Here is a 19,934-nt window from a genome sequence, read left to right on the forward strand (position 1 = left end):
TAAATAGAATACCAATTGAAATTTATTAAATATTTGTGGACGCTTTCTACATTTTCAAATATATTGATTTCAATTACAACACAGAATACAAAGTGTACAGTGTTCACTTTATATTTATTTTTTTGTTACAAATATTTGTACTGTAAAAAACCAAAGAAATAGTATTTTTCAATTCACCTAATACAAGTACTGTAGTGCAATCTCTTCATCATGGAAGTTGAACTTACAAATTGTAGAATTATGTACAAAAAAATAACTGCATTCAAAAATAAAACAATGTAAAACTTTAGAGCCGACAAGTCCACTCGGTCCTACTTCAGCCAATCGCTCAGACAAACAAGTTTGGTTAAAATTTGCAGAAGATAATGCTGCCAGCTTCTTGTTTACAATGTCACCTGAAGGTGAGAACAGGCATTCACATGGCACTTTTGTAGCCGGGGTTGCAAGGTATATACGTGTCAGATATGCTAAACATTCGTATGCCCCCTTCATTCTTCAGCCACCATTCCAGAGGACATACTTCCATGCTGATGATGCTCGTTAAAAAAATAATGCATTAATTACATTTGTGACTGAACTCCGTTGGGGAGAATTGTATGTCTCCTGTTCTGTTTTACCTGCATTCTGCCATATGTTTCATGTCATAGTAGTCTCGGATGATGACCCAGCACATGTTCGTTTTAAGAACACTTTCACAGCAGATTTGACAAAATGCAAAGAAGGTACCAATGTGAGATTTCTAAAAATAGCTACAGCTCGCTGCCCAAGGTTTAAAAATCTGAAGTGCCTTCCAAAATCTGAGAGGGACAAGGTGTGGGGCATGCTTTGAGAAGACTTAAAAGAGCAACACTCCGATGCAAAAACTACAGAACCCGAACCACCACAAAAGAAAATCAACCTTCTGCTGATGGCATCTGTCTCAGATGATGAAAATGAATATGCATCGGTCCGCTCTGCTTTGGATCGTTATCAAGCAGAACCCATCATCAGCATGGACGTATATCCTCTGGAATGGTGGTTGAAACATGAAGGGACATATGAATCTTTAGCGCATCTGGCACGTAAATATCTTGCGGCGCCAGCTACAAGAGTGCCATGAGAATGCCTGTTCTCACTTTCAGGTGACATTGTAAACAAGAAGCGGGCAGCATTATCTCCTGCAAATTGTAACCAAACTTGTTTGTCTGAGCGATTGGCTCAAGTAGGACTGAGTGGACATGCAGGCTCTAAAATTTTACATTGTTTTATTTTTGAATGCTGGTTTTTTTTGTACATAATTCTACATTTGTAAGTTCAACTTTCATGATAAAGAGAGTGCACTACAGTACTTGTATTAGGTGAATTGAAAAATACTATTTTTGTTTTTTACAGTGCAAATACTTGTAATCAAAAATAAATATAGTGAGCACTGTACACTTTGTATTCTGTGTTGTAATTGAAATCAATATATTTGAAAATGTAGAAAACATCCAAAAATATTTAAATAAATGGTAGTCTATTATTGTTTTAACAGCGCGATTAATCGCAATTAATTTTTTTAATCGTGCAATTAATTGCGATTAATTTTTTTGATCGATTAACAGCCCTAGTTTTAACGTCGTCGTCTAGAATTTCGGGAGGGGAGGGCTCTGAATCCACTCAGTATCTTCCTGAGTCATTGCACCAGAGACACTAGCCATAGTCTGTTCAGATCCAGCCTCACATGGAGGAGCTTTGTTGAAACATCAAACTGGAACCTCACTCCCTAGTGCAGTCACCTGGGGGCTAAAGCATCAGATCTTCCTTGCCATGAAGGTTACGGACAGACAATGGAAAGGATGAGGCAAAGGAGCTGCCACCAGAGAGATGTGGAGATGTATGTACAGTGGGGAGATGGAGAAGAGTTTTCCATGCCCAGTCAGAGCCTGCTTGTAGCTGCTCCCCCACCCTAGCCAATAGCCCCTCCTTCCCCAGTGCTGCTGGGCCCCCTTTGTGTGCACTTCTGGGCACCTTTAATATTGAAAAGAAGCCAACAAGCCACCAGCCTTCAGTTTGGTCCTCTTGTCCCCACAGGTGATGTCCATTCTCTTGCACGGAGATGCAGCTTTTGCCGGGCAGGGTATAGTGTATGAGACGTTCCATTTGAGCGACTTGCCATCCTACACCACACATGGGACAGTTCACGTGGTTGTGAACAATCAGGTAAAAACTGGGCCCCTTGGCTGCAAGACTGGGTCCTTCAGCTCCACCGATACCAGAATCTTTGAGAACATGCACTTTAAATGCCCAGGGCAGGGAGAGTGGTTTGTCAGTCTCTGACGTATCATGCTGGTGTGCTAGCAATGGTAAGCGTGTGTCAAGGATGTGTTTTATCCTAGGGATGGGGCCCTGCATCAGGGTCTTCTCCCACTAAAATGCTGCTGTGTTGTACCTGTGAAACTCCAGTTATGGTTCACTGCTGGAATTGGGGCTTCTGGGGATGTGTATAGGCAGATCCATAAGCAGGAGAGCTCCTATGAGACAAGGCTAAGGAACAAGAAGAACTGATGGTAACTTGCTCTGGGCTAGAACGGTGAAGTCCCTAGTGTCTAGGGCCTGATCTACACTACAGACTTAGGTTGACATAAGACAGGTTACTTCAGCCTAATTATGTCAGTGTACACGCTACAGCCTTGCTCCCACTGATGTAAGTGCCGATGTACCTCCATCTCCACAAGAGGTGTAGGGCTTATGTTGGTGTAGTTAGGGCGACGCAGTGTCACTGCGGGTTACTTACCTGGGCTGTTGGCTGTCATTCTTATCAAGTTCATGGCTCCATGCTGGCATCCTGAAATTGACAAGAAAGCCGGGCTGTCGACCCCGGGATGTGGAGGGGGCTCCAGCTAAAGCCCAACTGCTCCCTGGATCCCGTCTCCCCACTCCCAGCCTGCCAGTTACATGGGCTCCCCTCTCCCAGCCCGGCTGCTTCCCCGGTCCTGGCTCCCAGCCCAGCTGCCTCCCACTGCCCAGGAGCTCCTGAGCAGGGAGCTGCATGCAGAGCTGACCGCTCATCTCACACTGTCCCTCTTAAGTCGGTGGAAGCGTTCCTGATGATGACACGCATCACCGACAGGAGGAGGGCAGTGTGGACATGAACCACCGCAGTGGTGGCTGTAAGTCAACCTAACATAGGTCGACTTAAGTTTGTAGTGTAGACCTGCCCTAAATGATTGTGTCTTTTTTGATCCCCTGTTCTGTTTTGAGCTCAGGTGACAGTGGCTTGATTGATATCCCGTTCCCTGATGCTGGGCAGGCTGGTTCTGAGCAGAGCCTGGTGGGAGAAGGAGGGGGACTGTTTGAGCTTTTATATGGTCTCTCTGAAAGAGTCTTTACCCCTGTCTTACCTCTCACAAGCACTGCCCTTTATGTGGACTCCATTAATGTTCTGCCCTGGTGACTGCCCTCCCTCTGCTGAACAGAGCATAACAAAGTCAGAACAGAGCTAACTTAAAACTGACTTGGATAGCTTCTCTAGCTAGACCAACATAATAACTGGGACTCCCTTTACTGGCCTGGGAAGCTTTCTCCAGGAAAGGTAATAGTTGTTCTGTAATACTTCCCTCTGGTTGGAGCTCTATTATCCAGCAGGTGGGGTAAATGGTTGTAAAAATCTCTTGTCATCAATCATGACAGCTCCTTGGTCTAACCTGACATGGAGGCAGTGTGGTCTTGTGGTTAGAGCAGGGACTGGTAGGTAGTTGGAAGCTTGCAAATTTACTCCCAGCTCTGCCAACAACTCGCTTAAAATCTGTCTGTTTTCCCTCTGCAAAGTGGAGGGAACTCTCCCTCCTCCCACTCTGTGTGAAGCATTTTGAGATGCTCAGATGATGAGCGCTATCTGATTGCCAAGCCTAACTATTTTCTAGACCTTTTTGTGTCCGCCTTCTGCTATTTTCCATGACCGCCCCAAATTGCTCTGTTTCCAGATTGGATTCACTACAGACCCTCGTATGGCCCGTTCCTCTCCGTACCCAACCGACGTTGCCCGGGTGGTGAATGCACCTATTTTCCATGTCAATGCGGATGACCCAGAGGCAGTGGTGTATGTGTGCAATGTAGCAGCAGAATGGAGAAGCACTTTCCACAAAGACGTGGTGGTTGACTTGGTAGGTGATTGGGAACCAGTTGGGGCTTTGCTAAAATCCTGGCTTTGTTTAGTGAACTTCTGGGGAAATGACAAAATGCTCTTCAGATGAACCATTGGAGGCATCTTGGACTGTTTGTACAGCACCTAGCACAATGGGGCCCTGGGCCATGACTGGGGCTCAGAGGTGCTACTATAATCCAAATAATAAATAATGACCCTCTTGTGCTTCTTTGCACCTTAACCCTTTGTTCTTTGGGTCTGGTAGTTTGGGGCGGGGGGGGGGGTATCGAAAGAAATATTTAAGCGAAAACAAGGCACTGAAAATGTAGCTGTGTTGTGCTTGAAGAAAAGGAGATGCTAATTTTCCTGTAACTGCTCAAATAGCTGCAGTTTTTCTTTTAAACTGGGATGCAACCATCCCACTGAGTCATTAGTTACTCTAGTTTTACACCAGTGTCGCTCCATTGACTTCAGTGGAACCTACTCCTGATTTACACTAGTCTAAATGAGATCAGAATCAGGCCCTCTGCCTTCAGGCTGTACATGATTTCCTTCATCATGGGTACATCCCACATACAGATCAATGTAAATGCCACTGCTTTTTTGGCTTCTGAAATAGGGATTGAAGACTGGCTATTTTTTATGGCTTTCTTTCCTTGAATGCACTAGGTGTGTTACAGGCGGAATGGTCATAACGAGATGGACGAACCCATGTTCACCCAGCCGTTGATGTATAATCAGATCCGGAAGCAGAAACCTGTGCTGCAAAAATACGCCGAGATGTTAATTTCAGAGGGGGTGGTAAACCAGCCAGAGTACGAGGTACTGTCACCCAGTGCTCTAAAAGAAAGGTGCAGTCAGTGATCAGTCATAACCCCTTAAATCTAGTTGGCAAATAACAATGTTGAATGGGGGGAAATGCAAATTAATATAATGCAAGAAATACATGAAGGTTACCAGTGTTGCCATAGTTGCATAGCATGACTGCGCCCCTCCCCGCTGACTCAGCAGTGTAGTGTAGCGTTGCCTTGCCCTAAGGGGTCTGGGTAGGGGAGGACTAAAGGGGTGCCTAAAGATCTGCTGATGTGTTTGAAAGGTAGGACTCAGAGTTAGACATCCAAGGGGCCTCAACACTTGTTGCTAGCATTCCTAGCAAGGTTCTCCTGACTAAAGAAGCTAAAGCTGTTTCTGAGAGCAGCACAAGCCCGTCCATGCTGCTGGTTAGAACCTGGCTCTTGGGCAAAAAAATCCCTCTCTGCACTGGTCCTGGAAACACACGGACTCCATTTAAACCCTGTTGTAGCTGGTACAGTTCTAGTCTCAGTGTGAATAAGGTCTGTGGTCCAATCTACGTTTACATGCTACCATTTTGGTTACCCACTTACAATACAGTAATTGTGCCAGCATCGTTCCCCCTTCAGTGTGTTTGGAGCACAGCAGTAATTAACGGTGTTTGAGCCATGCTGCAGTCTTGGGGTGAAACCCTGGCCTCACTGAAGTCCATGGCAAAACTCCCTTTGATTTTAATGGAGCCAGGGTTTCACCCTTGGATTTTAGCAGGGCTGTAGACATAGTTCAGGACACAGGTGACTCCTGGCTTAGCCTTGCCTGCACTATAAGATCAGACAGTATTGTACCGGTGCCCCTTACATAGTTGCTGGCACTGTGTCAATGGGACCCAACTGAAAAGTGCTTTATTCTGCCTCTTGAGCATTCAGACCCATTCGCTGGCTGTGGCATTTCCTAATGTCAGGGGTATTTGGGATGCCTCACTGGAACTGGTTTTTGTATTTTATGTAGCTTTGGCATCAGCGAAGGACACAAGCTCTTAACTGGCGCACAGCCAGCAGTAGGCAGTGCCCTGGCAGTGCTGACCTCTCGTTCCTAATGTTGTAAGGTCAGGACAAGCATGGCAGCGTGCAGCAGCCGTGAATGTGGTGCTAGGCACATTTGTGGTTCAGGTCCTAACCGATGAATACATAACATAAGAACATAAGTACAGCCGTATTGGGTCAGACCAGAGGTCCATCTAGCCCAGTATCCTGTCTACCGACAGTGGCCAATGCCAGATGCCCCAGAGGGAGTGAACCTAACAGGTAATAATCAAATGATCTCTCTCCTGCCACCCATCTCCACTCTCTGACAAACAGAGTCTAGGGACACCATTCCTTACCCATCCTGGCTAATAGCCGTTAATAGACTTAACTTCCATGAATTTAAAGTAGAGTTTAAAGTGTCTGAAGAGGAGTTGGATGTGACAATGCCCCCTCTGGGATCCACGTAGACTTGTGCTGAAATGGAGAGGGAGCAGCAACAAGAGACACGGCCTTTAACCCCAGCGCTCTTACTTTGGCTACTTCTCAGTAACAATATTCTGCCCTATTTCTCTCAGGAAGAAATTTCCAAGTATGATAGGATTTGTGAAGAGGCCCATGCCAGATCCAAGGATGAAAAAATCCTGCACATCAAGCACTGGCTGGATTCCCCTTGGCCTGGTAAGTAACTAGCAGCTTCCCTGACAAATGGCCACAATTCAGGAACCACTTCTGCCTCCAGTGGATTAGACCTTCGACTTCTGGCGCAGATAGGAGCTGTGTGTCTCCAAGGACGTGTAATGAAGAGAGTGGGAAATACACCACTCCAGCCTGGTGAAGAAAATGCACCCATTGGGAAAGCATGGGGGACTGACAGAGGTGGAGCAGCTCAGGGTTTGCTCTGCATCCCAAATCCTCTTCCACATCAGAGAATACAGAAGGGCCTGTAACATAGTCATCAAATGCTCTTACTACAGAGCCAGCCTGGCCTTCACCAGGTCACGGATGATCTCTCCTTCTTCCCCAGGTTTCTTCACTCTCGAGGGCCAGCCTCGGAGCATGACCTGTCCCTCTACTGGTTTGAATGAAGAAGACTTGGCCCATATAGGCAAGGTGGCCAGCTCAGTGCCTGTTGAGGATTTCACAATTCATGGAGGTACAAATGTGCTGGAGTAGATGCCCCTGGCACCCTAGTCTCTAGGGGTTTATTCTTTGTAGAGCTGGATGCTTTACGGGGTAGAGGATATGGTTAATGCTGTGAGTGAGAGTTGTTCCACCACGATCTACAGGGAGTCAGGGTCTCTGGTGCTGTAGACTGAGGCCTTAGGCCAGCCTGGGGAGTAGGAGGGAGAAGATCTGCTAGAATGGTTAACTATTGGAACAAGCTACTAAAGGAAATGGTGGGTTCTCCCTCTCTTGGTGTCTTCAGACAGACTGGCTGCCTTTCTGGAGATGCTTTAGTCATACACAAGTTGTTGGGCCAGTCAAGGGGTAACTGGATGAAATTCCATGGCCTGTGTGCTGTACAGCAGTGGTTCTCAAACTAGAGCTGCCGCTTGTTCAGGGAAAGCCCCTGGCGGGCTGGGCCGGTTTGTTTACCTGCCGCGTCAGCAGGTTCGGCCGATCGCGGCTCCCACTGTCGGCGGTTCACTGCTCCAGGCCAATGGGGGCTGCAGGAAGCGGCACAGGCCAAGGGACGTGCTGGCCACCCTTCCTGCAGCCCCCATTGGCCTGGAGTGGCGAACTGCGGCCAGTGGGAGCCGCGATCGGCCAAACCTGCGGACACGGCAGGTAAACAAACCGGTCCGGCCCGCCAGGGGCTTTCCCGGAACAAGCAGCGGCCCTAGTTTGAGAACCACTGCTGTACAGGACTAGATGATCTAATGTCTCTTCTGATCCCCAAATCTGAGTGAATGGGGACTTCCATGTGGTGGTTCAGGCCCAAAGTACGATGGTTGGGATGGGGATGAGTGCTAATGAGACTTCTGAGGGTGTTTATCTGTCCCCCATCACTAGTATGAGATGCTTCCCATCTTCAATGTGTTTATCCTCTCATACCTCTGGGGGGCAAGCAGGGCTGATATCGCCATTGTTCAGAGGGGGAACTGAGGCCCAGAGAGGCTAAGGGACTAGCTCAGGTCACGCAGGCAGCCTGTGGCAGAGCAGGGACTTGAACCCAGTGTCCCATCCTTCCTCTCAAAAAAAAAAAATATATATATATCCTTATGGCAGTGCCCAAAGTCTCTCCAGCTGGTACTTACAGAGATTGCCAGACTGAATCTTTGAATCTTGCTAAGTTCTTGACCTTTAGAGCTTCTTGTGAGTTCCACAGTCTGGTGACATGAATCTAGACCCCTCATCCCCAGTACCTTCTGGCCGTGGGCCTGGCAATGCCCATGCTTTTGACCCAGCACTCAGAAACTGTTCTCTCCACTACCACTTGGACTCCTCTGAGGTTAGAGTTCAGGTCTCCTCTCCTGGGCAGTGATGTCAGGCAGTGAGTGCTCCTAATGCAGGTGAAGTTGGCTCAGTGAAAAGCACGTTAGTTAAAGAAAACAGAGAATGGCCAGCAACTCCAGTTGTTTTTCAGAGCTGGTCTCCTCTGCTCCTTACCTGTATGTGCTTTACCCTGCCTTTACGCTGTGCTAGGCTGGAACAGTCCACCTCCCTTTTGTCCCTTTATGTCCAGAGCATCTGCGTGTCAGGGAATCCAGACTGCCGATAGATGGGTTGATAGCATGAGCCGTCTTGACCCAGCCTAAGGCTGCTTGCATAGTACGTCACTGCAGTTCCTCCCCAACGGGCTGCAAACTGTGTTTTTTCTCTGCAGGTTTGAGCCGGATTCTGAAAACCCGTGGGAAGTTGGTTAAGAACAGGACAGTCGACTGGGCCTTGGCAGAGTATATGGCATTTGGCTCCCTCCTCAAAGAGGGAATCCACATCCGACTGAGCGGCCAGGATGTCGAGAGGGGGACATTCAGGTAAAGCCGGCAGTTTCCCCCAGTAAAAGGTGATTCCAGCCCTCCTCAAGAGGCTACTGAGTGGGGAGTAGAAGACGCCAGCCTTAGGTTGCCTGCTGTGCTGGAGCTCTGCTGAAAGGCAAGGGGGGAGCCCAAATTGGGGGTGGAGGGGTCTCTTTCACAGCACTTAACGGTGTTAGTATGGGCAGCTCCTAGATATGATCGTAACCTGGCTTCGTTGCATTCTGCAGTTGCAAGCCAAGCCTATCATCAGAGCAGCATGAGCCAGGTGGCCACTTGCATGCAGGCACTTGCTCTGACCCACTGGCTAGGGTAACACTTGAGTAACATTACTGCTGGCCGTTGTTTCCTCCCACAGCCATCGTCACCATGTACTGCATGACCAGAACGTAGACAAGAGGACCTGTATCCCCATGAATCACCTCTGGCCAAACCAGGCTCCTTATACTGTCTGCAACAGCTCCCTGTCGGAGTACGGAGTCCTAGGTTAGTGTCGCTGGGGAGACTCCGCCTGGCTCGCGACGGCCACAGGGCTAGTTAGTGCTGGGTTGTCTGTGCCAGGTGCTGGTGGATATGGCTTCTTCACTCTTCCTCTCTCTTCTCTGCAGGTTTCGAGCTGGGCTTTGCTATGGCCAGTCCCAATGCCTTAGTCCTGTGGGAGGCCCAGTTTGGTGACTTCCACAACACTGCTCAGTGCATCATTGACCAGTTCATCTGCCCTGGCCAGGCCAAGTGGGTGAGACAGAATGGCATCGTGCTGCTGCTGCCCCATGGCATGGAGGGCATGGTAAGGATGCACTCGCTTCCCATCTTTCTGGGCAGCACTGACAGCTCAATGCCATGGTTCCCGTAGCACCCCAGGCCAAACACTGCACAAACCAGGTCTCTGTGCGACCAGTCACCTGGGAGCATTGGGGTAGTCCTGCAATTCGGAGATCGCCCACCTCTTTGCCTGTGTCACCCGGCCTGCACCAGCCCATGTCACTGCTTCCCATACAGCTGTGTGTTAACAGCCTGCAGAGGGGCCTGGACTCCATGTGGTTGGGAGTAGTGCCAGCCCCTCTACAGGTTAGAGTGTACGGCTGAATGGAAGAGGATTGGGAGCAACAGGGCTTGGCACAGGGGCTTGTTGGGGCCAGGGGAGTGGAGTCTAAAGTTCAGTACTAAGGGACGGCTGCAGCTGTTGGACCTACTTCTTAGTAAAAATCAAAACTTTTAAACCAGAGTGAAATCCTTTTGGGCAGCACGTACCAAGGTCCTCCTCAAACAGTGACTAGCATCAGATGGCTCTGTGGCCAGCCGCTCTACGAGGCATGGAGAGCTCTCCTAAAGAAGGAAACTCATGTGTGGTTCGCTTCACCTCTTGTTGATTTTGCCCGCAGGGTCCTGAGCACTCGTCAGCCAGGCCAGAGCGATTCTTGCAGATGTGCAATGATGATCCAGATGTCTTCCCCGTAAGTGTCTGGCTGTGCTAAACTCACTCTCTTCCCCTTTGGGGCCTTTCCCATCTCTCCCCTCCTGCATCTTGGAGCACTTGCTCTGTCCCTGACTCTGATCACTACACAGCAAAGGCTTCCAGAAACAGCTTTGGGGGATTTTGCGGATGGGATGGTAACACATGGAACAATTTTAGAGGACACCTGGATTCTGGGCAGCAGGCCAGGGGGAGCAGGATATAGGAAGCAGTGCTGTGCTGGTGACTCACATTTAATGACTCCTGGGCTTCCTCTGCCCCCAGAGGCCGGAAGACTTTGGTTGGGTTATCGAGGGGGACTCGGAAATGTCCGTTGCTGTGTTAGCACAGAATGAGCAGAGCTCTAGTTAGTGCGCTAATGTGGGGCAGTAAAGGCTGGCTGTAACCCAAGCAAGGCCAGTGCATGGAACTCTGTTTCCATGGCTTCTGCTCTTTCCTCCTTGGCTTTCCCCAAAAGCTGTCATCAGAGTCACACCCATCGCTCTCAGGCCCATTTGCTCATTTTTTATTAGGGAGCGATTTCCTGGTTCCATAGCCAGGGGGTTTATCAGAGTATTTCAAAGTGCACTCCAAAGCCCTGTGCAAACATGGCAGCTCTCCTGCTCTCAGCCTGTACTGTCTGCATAGCTGGCCCATGCACTTAGGGAGGCAGTCCCTTTTTGGGTTAGGGACACGGAGGCACTAAGAGGCCGGGATAGGCTGAAAACCACCTGAGAGGATAGTGTAAAAGGGAAAGCAGAAAGTTACACTGGCCCAGAATTTGCTGTGTTCATTCCTGAGCAGTGTCCTAAAAGCTCTGCTAGGCAGAGAAAGCAATGGACAGTATAGAGCCGGGACTCCAGTGGCTTTGAGATACCTGCTGCTAAAATCCTACCTCAGTTGAAATGGAAAAACTAAAGTGAAGCACTTAACTAAACTTGACTTTTAAGAGCCAAGTTCTCCCAATTTGCCTGGACTTAGAAACACTCTAGGTTGAGCTTGCAGGTTAGGGCCGCTGCATTCAGCTAACCACTGGTCCTGGGCTAGTGATGAGCAAGAGAAACTCCTGGCCCTCATGTTGGGGTACTCCAGTTGACTCACATGGCCTCTCTGTTCATACTGGAGCTGCCGGCAGATGTAAATGCAGGATGTTAATGTGGGACATTCACAATTTTCTCTAAACCATTTCTACTTCTCATGTGCTGTAGAAACTCGATGACTTTGACGTTCGCCAGCTGTACGACTGCAACTGGATTGTTGTAAACTGCTCCACTCCAGCAAACTTCTTCCACGTCCTGCGGAGGCAGATACACCTCCCGTTCCGGAAACCGGTCAGTGAGCTCTAGACACTGCCCTGGTACGGACCCGGCCACGCACCATTGTCTTGTAGCTCAAGTGCTAGGTTAAAGCCAATGCTTGGCGGGTGGGGCATGGGTGCTGGTGCCGGGAGGGCTTAGGACCTGGATTTGAAGCTAACTTCTCGAGTGCTCCAGTAGGGCTAGTCAAATTTTCCACCAAAACTGTTGAAAGTTAAGATTTTGACCGAACAAAATTTTTTGCAAAATGTGTTTGCTTTCCATGCAAAAAACCAAAATTTTTGTCCAAAAATAAAACAAACAAAACTGAGCACCCTAAAACTAAAATACTTCAATTCTGGAATGCTGCCGCGATGCCTCGTGGGTGCTTCATGTTCTATGAGCTGGGTTCCCCAGCCAGACTACATTTCCCATTATGCACTACAGCCTCGTGACTGCCATAGAGCATAGCTTCCTCTCACCAAGAGCGGTGACTGTCATGCATCATGGGAGATGTAGTCCAACCCGGGAGCCCAGCCTATAGAGAACTACTACTCCCATGGGGCACCACGGTGGCATTTCAGGATTGAAATAATTTGCCCAAAACTCCCAGTTGTCTGACCTGCTCTGTGCTCTACCCTTTACCTGGTTAATGGATAGGTACTAACAACCCTTGGTAAAGGTCTATTGCCTGATAAGAGACACCAGTATTAAGTATCAGAGGGGTAGCCGTGTTAGTCTGGAGCTGTAAAAAGCGACAGAGTCCTGTGGCACGTTATAGACTAACAGACGTATTGGAGCATAAGCTTTCGTGGGTGAATACCCACTTCGTCAGACGCATGTACCTGACGCATGTATATGCATCTGAGGAAGTGGGTATTCACCCACGAAAGCTTATGCTCCAATACGTCTGTTAGTCTATAAGGTGCCATAGGACTCTTTGTTGCTTTTTACCAGTATGGGGGTAAAGTCCTGTTAAAGGCTGGGCAGTCTGTGCCTGCTGATCTGTGCTGTGGTCACTGTTACAGGTGAGCTGTACGTTACCAAGCTCACTGGGGCCCTGTGACTGGCACTTATTAAATAACCATGTCTGCCAAGGTTCAGTTGAGCTCTGCCCAGACTGGAAACGCCTGTCCTTCTATCTGGGCAGCGGCATTTGTGAGCCGCCTGCACGTTATTCCATAACAAAAGGGCTAGAGGAGAAAGTAACGTTGAGTGCTGTGCAAAGAAAGCGACCCGCAACCAGACCTGCCGACAGCGCCAGAGTTCTGCACACCACTTCACATTGCCCTGCCCCAGAGCAGCCTTTGGCTTCAGTCTTTCTCTCTGGCCGGCATGGGAGAATCGAGACGTTCCTGTGATTCCTGCCTGAGTTAAATGTACAGTTCATCAATGGCACTTGAATTAGGGAGCTGGGCAGGGGCCAGGCCGGAACTAGCTGACCAAAGACAGTGGGGTGTGGAGGGAGGGTCTGTGCTCTGGCTCTCGTAGTGATGATCCAGTCCGCAATGTGCAGCTTGTGTGCCAGAAAGGCTATTTCCAGCCCCTTCTGATTGCCTTGCCTTGATCTTCCAGCTGATCATCTTCACTCCAAAGTCGCTGCTGCGCCACCCTGAAGCCCGCTCCAGCTTTGATGATATGTTGCCAGGTATGAAGGGTGTTGCCAGTGTCCAAGGGTGCAAGTGAACCGGAGCGATGCAGAGCGGGGTTCATACCACAAGAGGGCAGTGTCTGTCTTCTCTTTCATAGAATCATAGAGTATCAGGCTTGGAAGGGACCTCAGGAGGTCATTTAGTCCAATCCCTTGCTCGAAGCAGGACCAATCCCCAACTAAATCATCCCAGCCAGGGCTTTGTCAAGCCTGACCTTAAAAATCTCTAAGGAAGGAGACTTCACCACCCTCCTAGTGAAAAAGTTTTTCCTAATATCCAACCTAAATCTCCCCCACTGCAACTTGAGACCATTACTCCTTGTTCTGTTATCTGCTACCACTGAGAACAGTCTAGATCCATCCTCTTTGGAACCCCCTTTCAGGTAGTTGAAAGCAGCTATCAAATCCCCCCTCATTCTTCTCTTCTGCAGACTAAACAATCCCAGTTCCCTCAGCCTCTCCTCATATGTCATGTGCTCCAGCCCCCTAATCATTTTTGTTGCCCTCCGCTGGACTCTTTCCAATTTTTCCACATCCTTCTTGTAGTGTGGGGCCCAAAACTGGACACAGTACTCCAGATGAGGCCTCACCAATGCCGAATAGAGGGGACTGATCACGTCTCTCAATCTGCTGGCAGTGCCCCTACTTATACAGCCCAAAATGCTGTTAGCCTTCTTGGCAACAAGAGCACACTGTCGACTCATATCCAGCTTCTTGTCCACTGTAACCCCTAGGTCCTTTTCTGCAGAACTGCTGCCTAGCCAGTCGGTCCCTAGTCTGTAGCAGTGCATGGGAGACTTCCGTCCTAAGTGCAGGACTCTGCACTTGTCCTTGTCTTTACAGGACCCCGCTCTGTTCCCAGGTCTCTCTGGATTCTGGCTCCTGTCCACATGTATGACAGTCCAGAACTGCACCAGGGTGGTGTGTGCTTCAGACTGTTTCCCCCCGTCTCTCTCCCTGCACAGCCCCAGCTCAGTGGGGCCCTGATCTCAGTGGGGTCTCTAGGCCTTAATCATCTCTGAGCTAGCCCAGTCCTTCTGCAGGCATAGCCAATTCCACAGGGTCCAGGCCTGTAGCTGGCCCCCATTAGCATTCTCCCTTCCACCATGTGTGGCCCCTGGGATGTTGAGGCATGTCCCCCACGGTTGTCTGTGCTCTGCTACAGGCACTAACTTCCTGCGCGTAATCCCTGAGAGCGGCCCTGCAGCCCAGAACCCCGACAACGTCAAGAGGGTGCTCTTCTGCACCGGCAAAGTGTATTACGAGCTCACCCGGGAGCGCAAGACCCGGGACATGGAGCCAGACGTGGCCATCACCAGGGTGGAGCAGGTGAGCGTGTCTGTACCCCCTGGGGGCTCCACGTAGGCCAGGGGCCAATAGTCAGTCCCGTTGCTGGCTTGCTCCACGTCCCCAGGAGCCATGAGGAGTTTAATCCACAACATGTCTGCTGTGGCTCAGACACAAAGCGCTCTGTCCCTCGTCCCACTCCCACTGCTTAACGTCCCAGCCCAGCCTCAGGGCGGAGAGCAGGCAGAAATACGCCATCACCACACCTGAGAAGGGATGGACGGAGGGCCCAGCTCGATCCTGTGTCTTCAGTCTGAGTCCAGGAGACGCTGCGCAGCACCCCTGGGTGGGCAGCGAGGGCAGAGCTGGGGTATCTGGGCAGGTTTGCAGGGAAGAGCCCGTTGGTGGCGGGAGTGGTGCTGGCCAGCCCAGCGGGCACCCCACCATACAATCTCCCGGGCCTGGAAGGGTCGTTCAGGCTCACGCTAGGCGACCCCAGACCCTCTAAGTGTGTAATGTCAGAGCCGTGTGGGAGCGGGAGATGCTGCAGAGGCAGCACAGGCTGAACAGTGAGCATGGAGGCTGCATGGTCCACTGCACAGCCCACCTGCAGCTGCCTGCGTCCTGCCTCCGCTGCTGGCTCCCCCAGGCTTGTGGGCCCCAGTGGAACTGAGCCCTCCCCGTTCCCCTGCAGCTGTCCCCGTTCCCCTTCGACCTCCTCCAGAGGGAAGCACTGAAGTACCCCAACGCCGAGCTGGTCTGGTGCCAGGAGGAGCACAAGAACCAGGGCTACTACGACTATGTGAAACCCCGGCTCCGCACGACCATCGACCGCGCCAAGCCCGTATGGTAAGGGCCACCCCTCTGCACCGTGACGGGCTAGTGCCACGGGTGGCAGCCACACCTTGTCCTGCTCTCGGGACCTCCCCACGGATGGGTAGTGTGGTGCCATGGGTGGTACATCTGAGGCCACCAGCTCCCCAGTGGATTTCAGTATCATGTGGGAGCGGGGATGGAGATCTCTGTGGCACTGGGGGTAGGTAGTGTGGGCTGGGGAGGGGGGGTCTCTTGGGTGGGTGTGACAGAGTCACAGGCCCGATGCTTTGGAACTGCTCTGTATGAAGCCAGCCAGGACTCTGGGGTGGCGTGACTCCCCTCAGGACATGCTGTCCAGGGCAAAAAGCCTCCTCGGCTACGGCCTCCCTGGGACTGACCTCGGAGCTTTCAGCATCCCTGTTCATATCATACACTTCCCTTTGGCAGGTCCACCTGGACGGGACCTCTGGGGAAGCCAGAGGGCCCTACACCCCCACTCTGCAGTCAGCTGTGACTCTCAGCCAGCGTGTAACACAGGTTTATTAGTCATCAGGAACACCCCGTAGAACAGAGCTTGTTAGCACAGAAATCAGTGACTTTCAGCCAATTCCATCTTGGGGTGGGGGGACCCCAGGCCAGACACCCTGGACTCCCCCCTCAGAGTCCCAAACAGGAGATGGCCCAGCTTCCAGTGACCCGACCTCTGACACGCCCGTTCCCCCTCCTCCTGGTTTTTGTCCCCCTTCCGGGACAAAGTGTCACCTGATCTCATCCCCCTCCTGGGTCTCAGGTTATGAAAGGCATCGGCCATCACTTGTGTGCAGGCAGCTGGAACCTCCTCACCTGCCCCCTAGGGTCCCAGCAAAAGTCACACACCCCTATTCCCACCATCTAGGCATTGGTGCAATACACACGGAAACTGAGGCACACACAGCATTCATGCAAAACAGTAAGGCTCACGTACAACATAATAAGGTCACAGTGGGCATGTTGATCTCGGTGCTCTCTCCACGAGATGGTAACTGGGTGAGGGACAAGAGCTTGATACAGGGTCTGTGCTGTGGCTAACAGCCAAGTGGGGGATGCTGCAGGCAGCAGGGGCTGGTCCCTGGTTGGTGAGCGTTGGGCTTTGGGGTCTGCACATGATACAGCATTTCTTTCTAGGCTAGGTGGCTAGATCTTGGCAGCCTCTGGCCCTCTCTTCCATCCAGCTTTCCTGTTGCTTGACCAGGCCTGTATGTAGCCATCCCAGACCTGAGTCCAGCGTAACGTCCCGTCCCTGTGCTGGCCCTCATCTGAGCTGCTGCTTCTCCCTTCCTTGCCATAGGTACGCCGGCCGCGACCCAGCTGCTGCACCAGCCACTGGCAACAAGAAGACCCACCTGACTGAGCTCCAGCGCTTCCTGGACACCGCCTTCAACCTGGACGCCTACAAGGCCTTCTCCTAGACCCCACGCAGCTGCTGCAGCATGCTGTCTGTCTCTTGCTCACCTCCTGTCTCCGTACTTAACTACAGACCTTGTAAACTAAATGCCCACGCCTGGAGTCCTTGTTCATCACTCTGGCTTATTGCCTTTCACTGAAATCTCTCTGCAGGATGCTTGGGTTTTAACTCCCCCCTTGCCCTGTCCTTGAGGGGCTGCAGTCTCTGTGCCCTCCTGAGTGGCCAACTCCATCCCAACACTGCCCCAAGCGCCAGCCAGTTCAGGAGGTCCGGCGATCAGCCTCTGCTAGCTTCTGTCATTAGCCCACCCCCTCCCTGCGGGGTTGCCATGCTGCCTTGCATCTGGCTCAGGGGAGCAGCTGGGGTTGGCAGAGCCAGGAGGAGGGACATTGCAAGCACACCTCTCCCCGGCAGAGGAAAGCTGCCACCAGCAGGGGATGCAGTTAGGTTCTCCATAAGAAGGAGACCGTTCCTTTTTCCTTCTGCCTGTGGCGGTTCTTTCCCAAAGATCAGAGCCTCTGTGGCTAACGTCCTCAATCGCTCCTGGCTGGCTGTGCGTGGGTCGTAGCCTCGGGCCCCTGGCACTGTAGCCCGCTCAGGTGGATTAAGATTCAGTGGGGCCCTAGGCACAAAGAACATTTGGATCCCTCACGCTTTTCCCCTGGCCTGGCCCGAAGCCGGAGCTGGGCTATGGTAAGAGCTGCCCAGGGAGTCTTGTCTGCTGTGGGGAGCCCTGGACCCTCCCCCTGCCCTGGGCAGCATGCCCAGGGGGACAGGCCAGGAGTTGCTTTTGGAGCTGCCAGGGCAGGTGGAGGGGCTGGGGCTCCCCAAGAGCTGCCCAGGGAGCCTGGGCTCCCGTACCACAGCCTATGGTGAGTATACGTCCCGTTTTGGCCAGGACAGTCCCCTTTTTAAGCCCTGAACCAGACATCCTGACAAATGCCCAGTTTTGCCAAAAAGGGCCTCTGGGGGTGAGTGGCAAGGTTTGGGTGGGGACCCTGCGCATGATCTCGTGGGCCTGTGTGTTAATCTGCCATGGAGCCCACTCCCAGCTGTGTAACCCCAGATCCCTGCCACCTTGCTAACAAACCCCAGGGCATGGTACGCACATCCCTCATGCCCCTCCTGCATGTCCACCCCGCAGCTGCTGTCAAAGGAACCCAGTGTTGGATTTTCAAACTGGGCCTTGGCTGAATCACGGGCACTCGCTGCTTGGCTGAGCCTGGCAGGGCTGTCTCTAGTGCGGGGACAGGGAAACACTAGACAGGGATGTTGGTGTGTGCTCTACTGTGCTCCGCTGAAGCGGGGAGCCCGGGGCTTGTGGCACAGTGCCTCTGAAAAGGGCTGGCAGATTCCTCATGGCACTCCCTGCTAAGGCCCATCTCTCCCCAGAAGGAAGGGGCCACTTGACTTTAAACGGCTTCCCTACCACCAACCATTAATCTCCAGGGTTGCATGGAGTTTGGGGCTGTTTCTAAACACTGCAGCAAGGGGGCTGTGGGAGCTGGAAGAGCCAGTGTCGGGCCAGCATGGACCTCTGCAGAGCTCTGCTTACAGCGTAGGAGGGTCCCTCGAATCTCTCCCTTCTGCCCTCGCCCTCTTCTCTCTGCAACCCCAAGGCGCAGTCCCAGCTGCATGCTTGCTGCCCTCCAGGCCTCGCTCCTGGAGCCCCTCATCCCTAGTACAGGGTCCCCCTTAGCCTGACAGCCTCAGCCCCGGCTGGGGCAGCGCAAGCCCATGGCCCAGCCCCTGTGCGGCCAAGTGCAGCGCTCTGCATCTCTTTGAACAGCCGGCATCTGCCAAACCTGCTTGGGTGGGAACACCCTGAGCCAAGGGCCCTTCCTCTACTGCTCAGCCCCAAGGGGCTCTGGGTCATTTCCATGAGATGCACCCTGCTCCCAACTGCTATGGGTGAGACACCAGCACCCCTCTGTCCTCCGTGTGAGCAGAGATGCTAGCCTGGTGCCTTCCTGAGCTCCCAGCACCTGCCCTCTCCAAGCCCCTCTCTGGGGACCCCATTCACTCCCCTCCCAGCACCGCGTGAGGCTTTCACTCAGCGCTCTGAGCCCCACCTGAGGATGCGTCTGGCATTTAGAAGGACAGTGCTCTTGAGACTCATTCCCCTGGAAGCCCAGCCCTGGGGAACCATCCCTTCCTGGGCCGTCCAGCACCCATGGCTGCCCCCTTGTCAGTCAGGTCTCTCCCCTGAGCTCTTCAGACTGCTCTGTGCAGGTGCTCACTTGTCCCTGTGTTGGAGAATTCCCCCCCCCCCCCCTCCAGATTGCTGCAGCTTTTCCCTCATTTCCACAGGAGCCCCCCTGCTTTGCCTTTTGCCTCAGATCCCCTCCCCCGGAGCACCGCATCACATTGTGTGTGCTTGCGGCTGGCCGCTAGGATCCTGGCTGCAGCTTGGGAATAAAAACTTCTAGCCAGGGGGCTGGGCCCAGCCTCTTCCCACCGCTGTGTGGCCAGGGCCTGGGCTGCAGGCCCCATCCTGGCTTCTCGCTCATGGCACTGAAACATCCAACGTCTCTTAAGGGTGAAGGCTGCTCCCAGAGCACTGATCTCGCTGGGCCAAAGCCAGCCGGAGTAGAGCGATGCAAGCCATGTTGCCCCTGGGCATTGCTTTGCCACCCCCTCACACTCTCAGACTGACTGACTTATTTTCGTTTTAAAGAAAAAAGAACTAAGCCCTCAGCTTGTCTCTGGCTTCCCCAATAAAAGCTGAGGCTCCTCTCATTCCTCATGGTGCCCACTGCTGGACCCTTCACCCATCTGGGCCCCATCAAATGGGCCGGCCAGCACTCAGGAACCAGGCCTATACAGTGCCCCAGGGCTCACTACGCCTGCCTCTGCCTTCTCCCTGGGGGAAGCTCAGGTCCTGCACTTCCTGCTCCCAGCTTATGCAATCTAGCCTCCCTGCAAGAGGGCTGGAGTCCCAGCTTGGCTAATACCTACCTCTGCCCAGGATGGGGATCCCTTGGCCTGAGCCTAGCACCCGTTCGAGCAGCCGCGGGCTCCCCAGGCCCAGGAATTGTCCTGTGCTAGGGGCAGCAATTGGCCTTTGGCCTTTCTTCCCTGGGGAGAC

The 19,934-nt window shown here is 52.2% G+C and overlaps 1 protein-coding gene across 1 annotated transcript in view; it reads left to right on the forward strand.

Annotated features, from left to right (window-relative positions):
• Positions 1-16,961, forward strand: part of OGDH (oxoglutarate dehydrogenase) — a 107,783-nt gene extending 90,822 nt beyond the window's left edge. Inside the window, exons 11-24 of the mRNA XM_065399731.1 lie at positions 2,053-2,181; positions 3,945-4,124; positions 4,775-4,927; positions 6,498-6,600; positions 6,947-7,075; positions 8,750-8,900; positions 9,259-9,386; positions 9,509-9,687; positions 10,283-10,354; positions 11,562-11,684; positions 13,224-13,296; positions 14,465-14,628; positions 15,281-15,435; positions 16,730-16,961. Coding sequence (XP_065255803.1) covers positions 2,053-2,181; positions 3,945-4,124; positions 4,775-4,927; positions 6,498-6,600; positions 6,947-7,075; positions 8,750-8,900; positions 9,259-9,386; positions 9,509-9,687; positions 10,283-10,354; positions 11,562-11,684; positions 13,224-13,296; positions 14,465-14,628; positions 15,281-15,435; positions 16,730-16,850 — 1,860 coding nt within the window. The 3' untranslated portion in view covers positions 16,851-16,961. The remainder of the gene's footprint in view (positions 1-2,052; positions 2,182-3,944; positions 4,125-4,774; positions 4,928-6,497; positions 6,601-6,946; positions 7,076-8,749; positions 8,901-9,258; positions 9,387-9,508; positions 9,688-10,282; positions 10,355-11,561; positions 11,685-13,223; positions 13,297-14,464; positions 14,629-15,280; positions 15,436-16,729) is intronic.
• Positions 16,962-19,934: the final 2,973 nt, after the last annotated feature.

This window comes from Emys orbicularis, chromosome 2, assembly GCF_028017835.1.
Source record: "Emys orbicularis isolate rEmyOrb1 chromosome 2, rEmyOrb1.hap1, whole genome shotgun sequence".
NCBI lineage: Eukaryota > Metazoa > Chordata > Testudines > Emydidae > Emys > Emys orbicularis.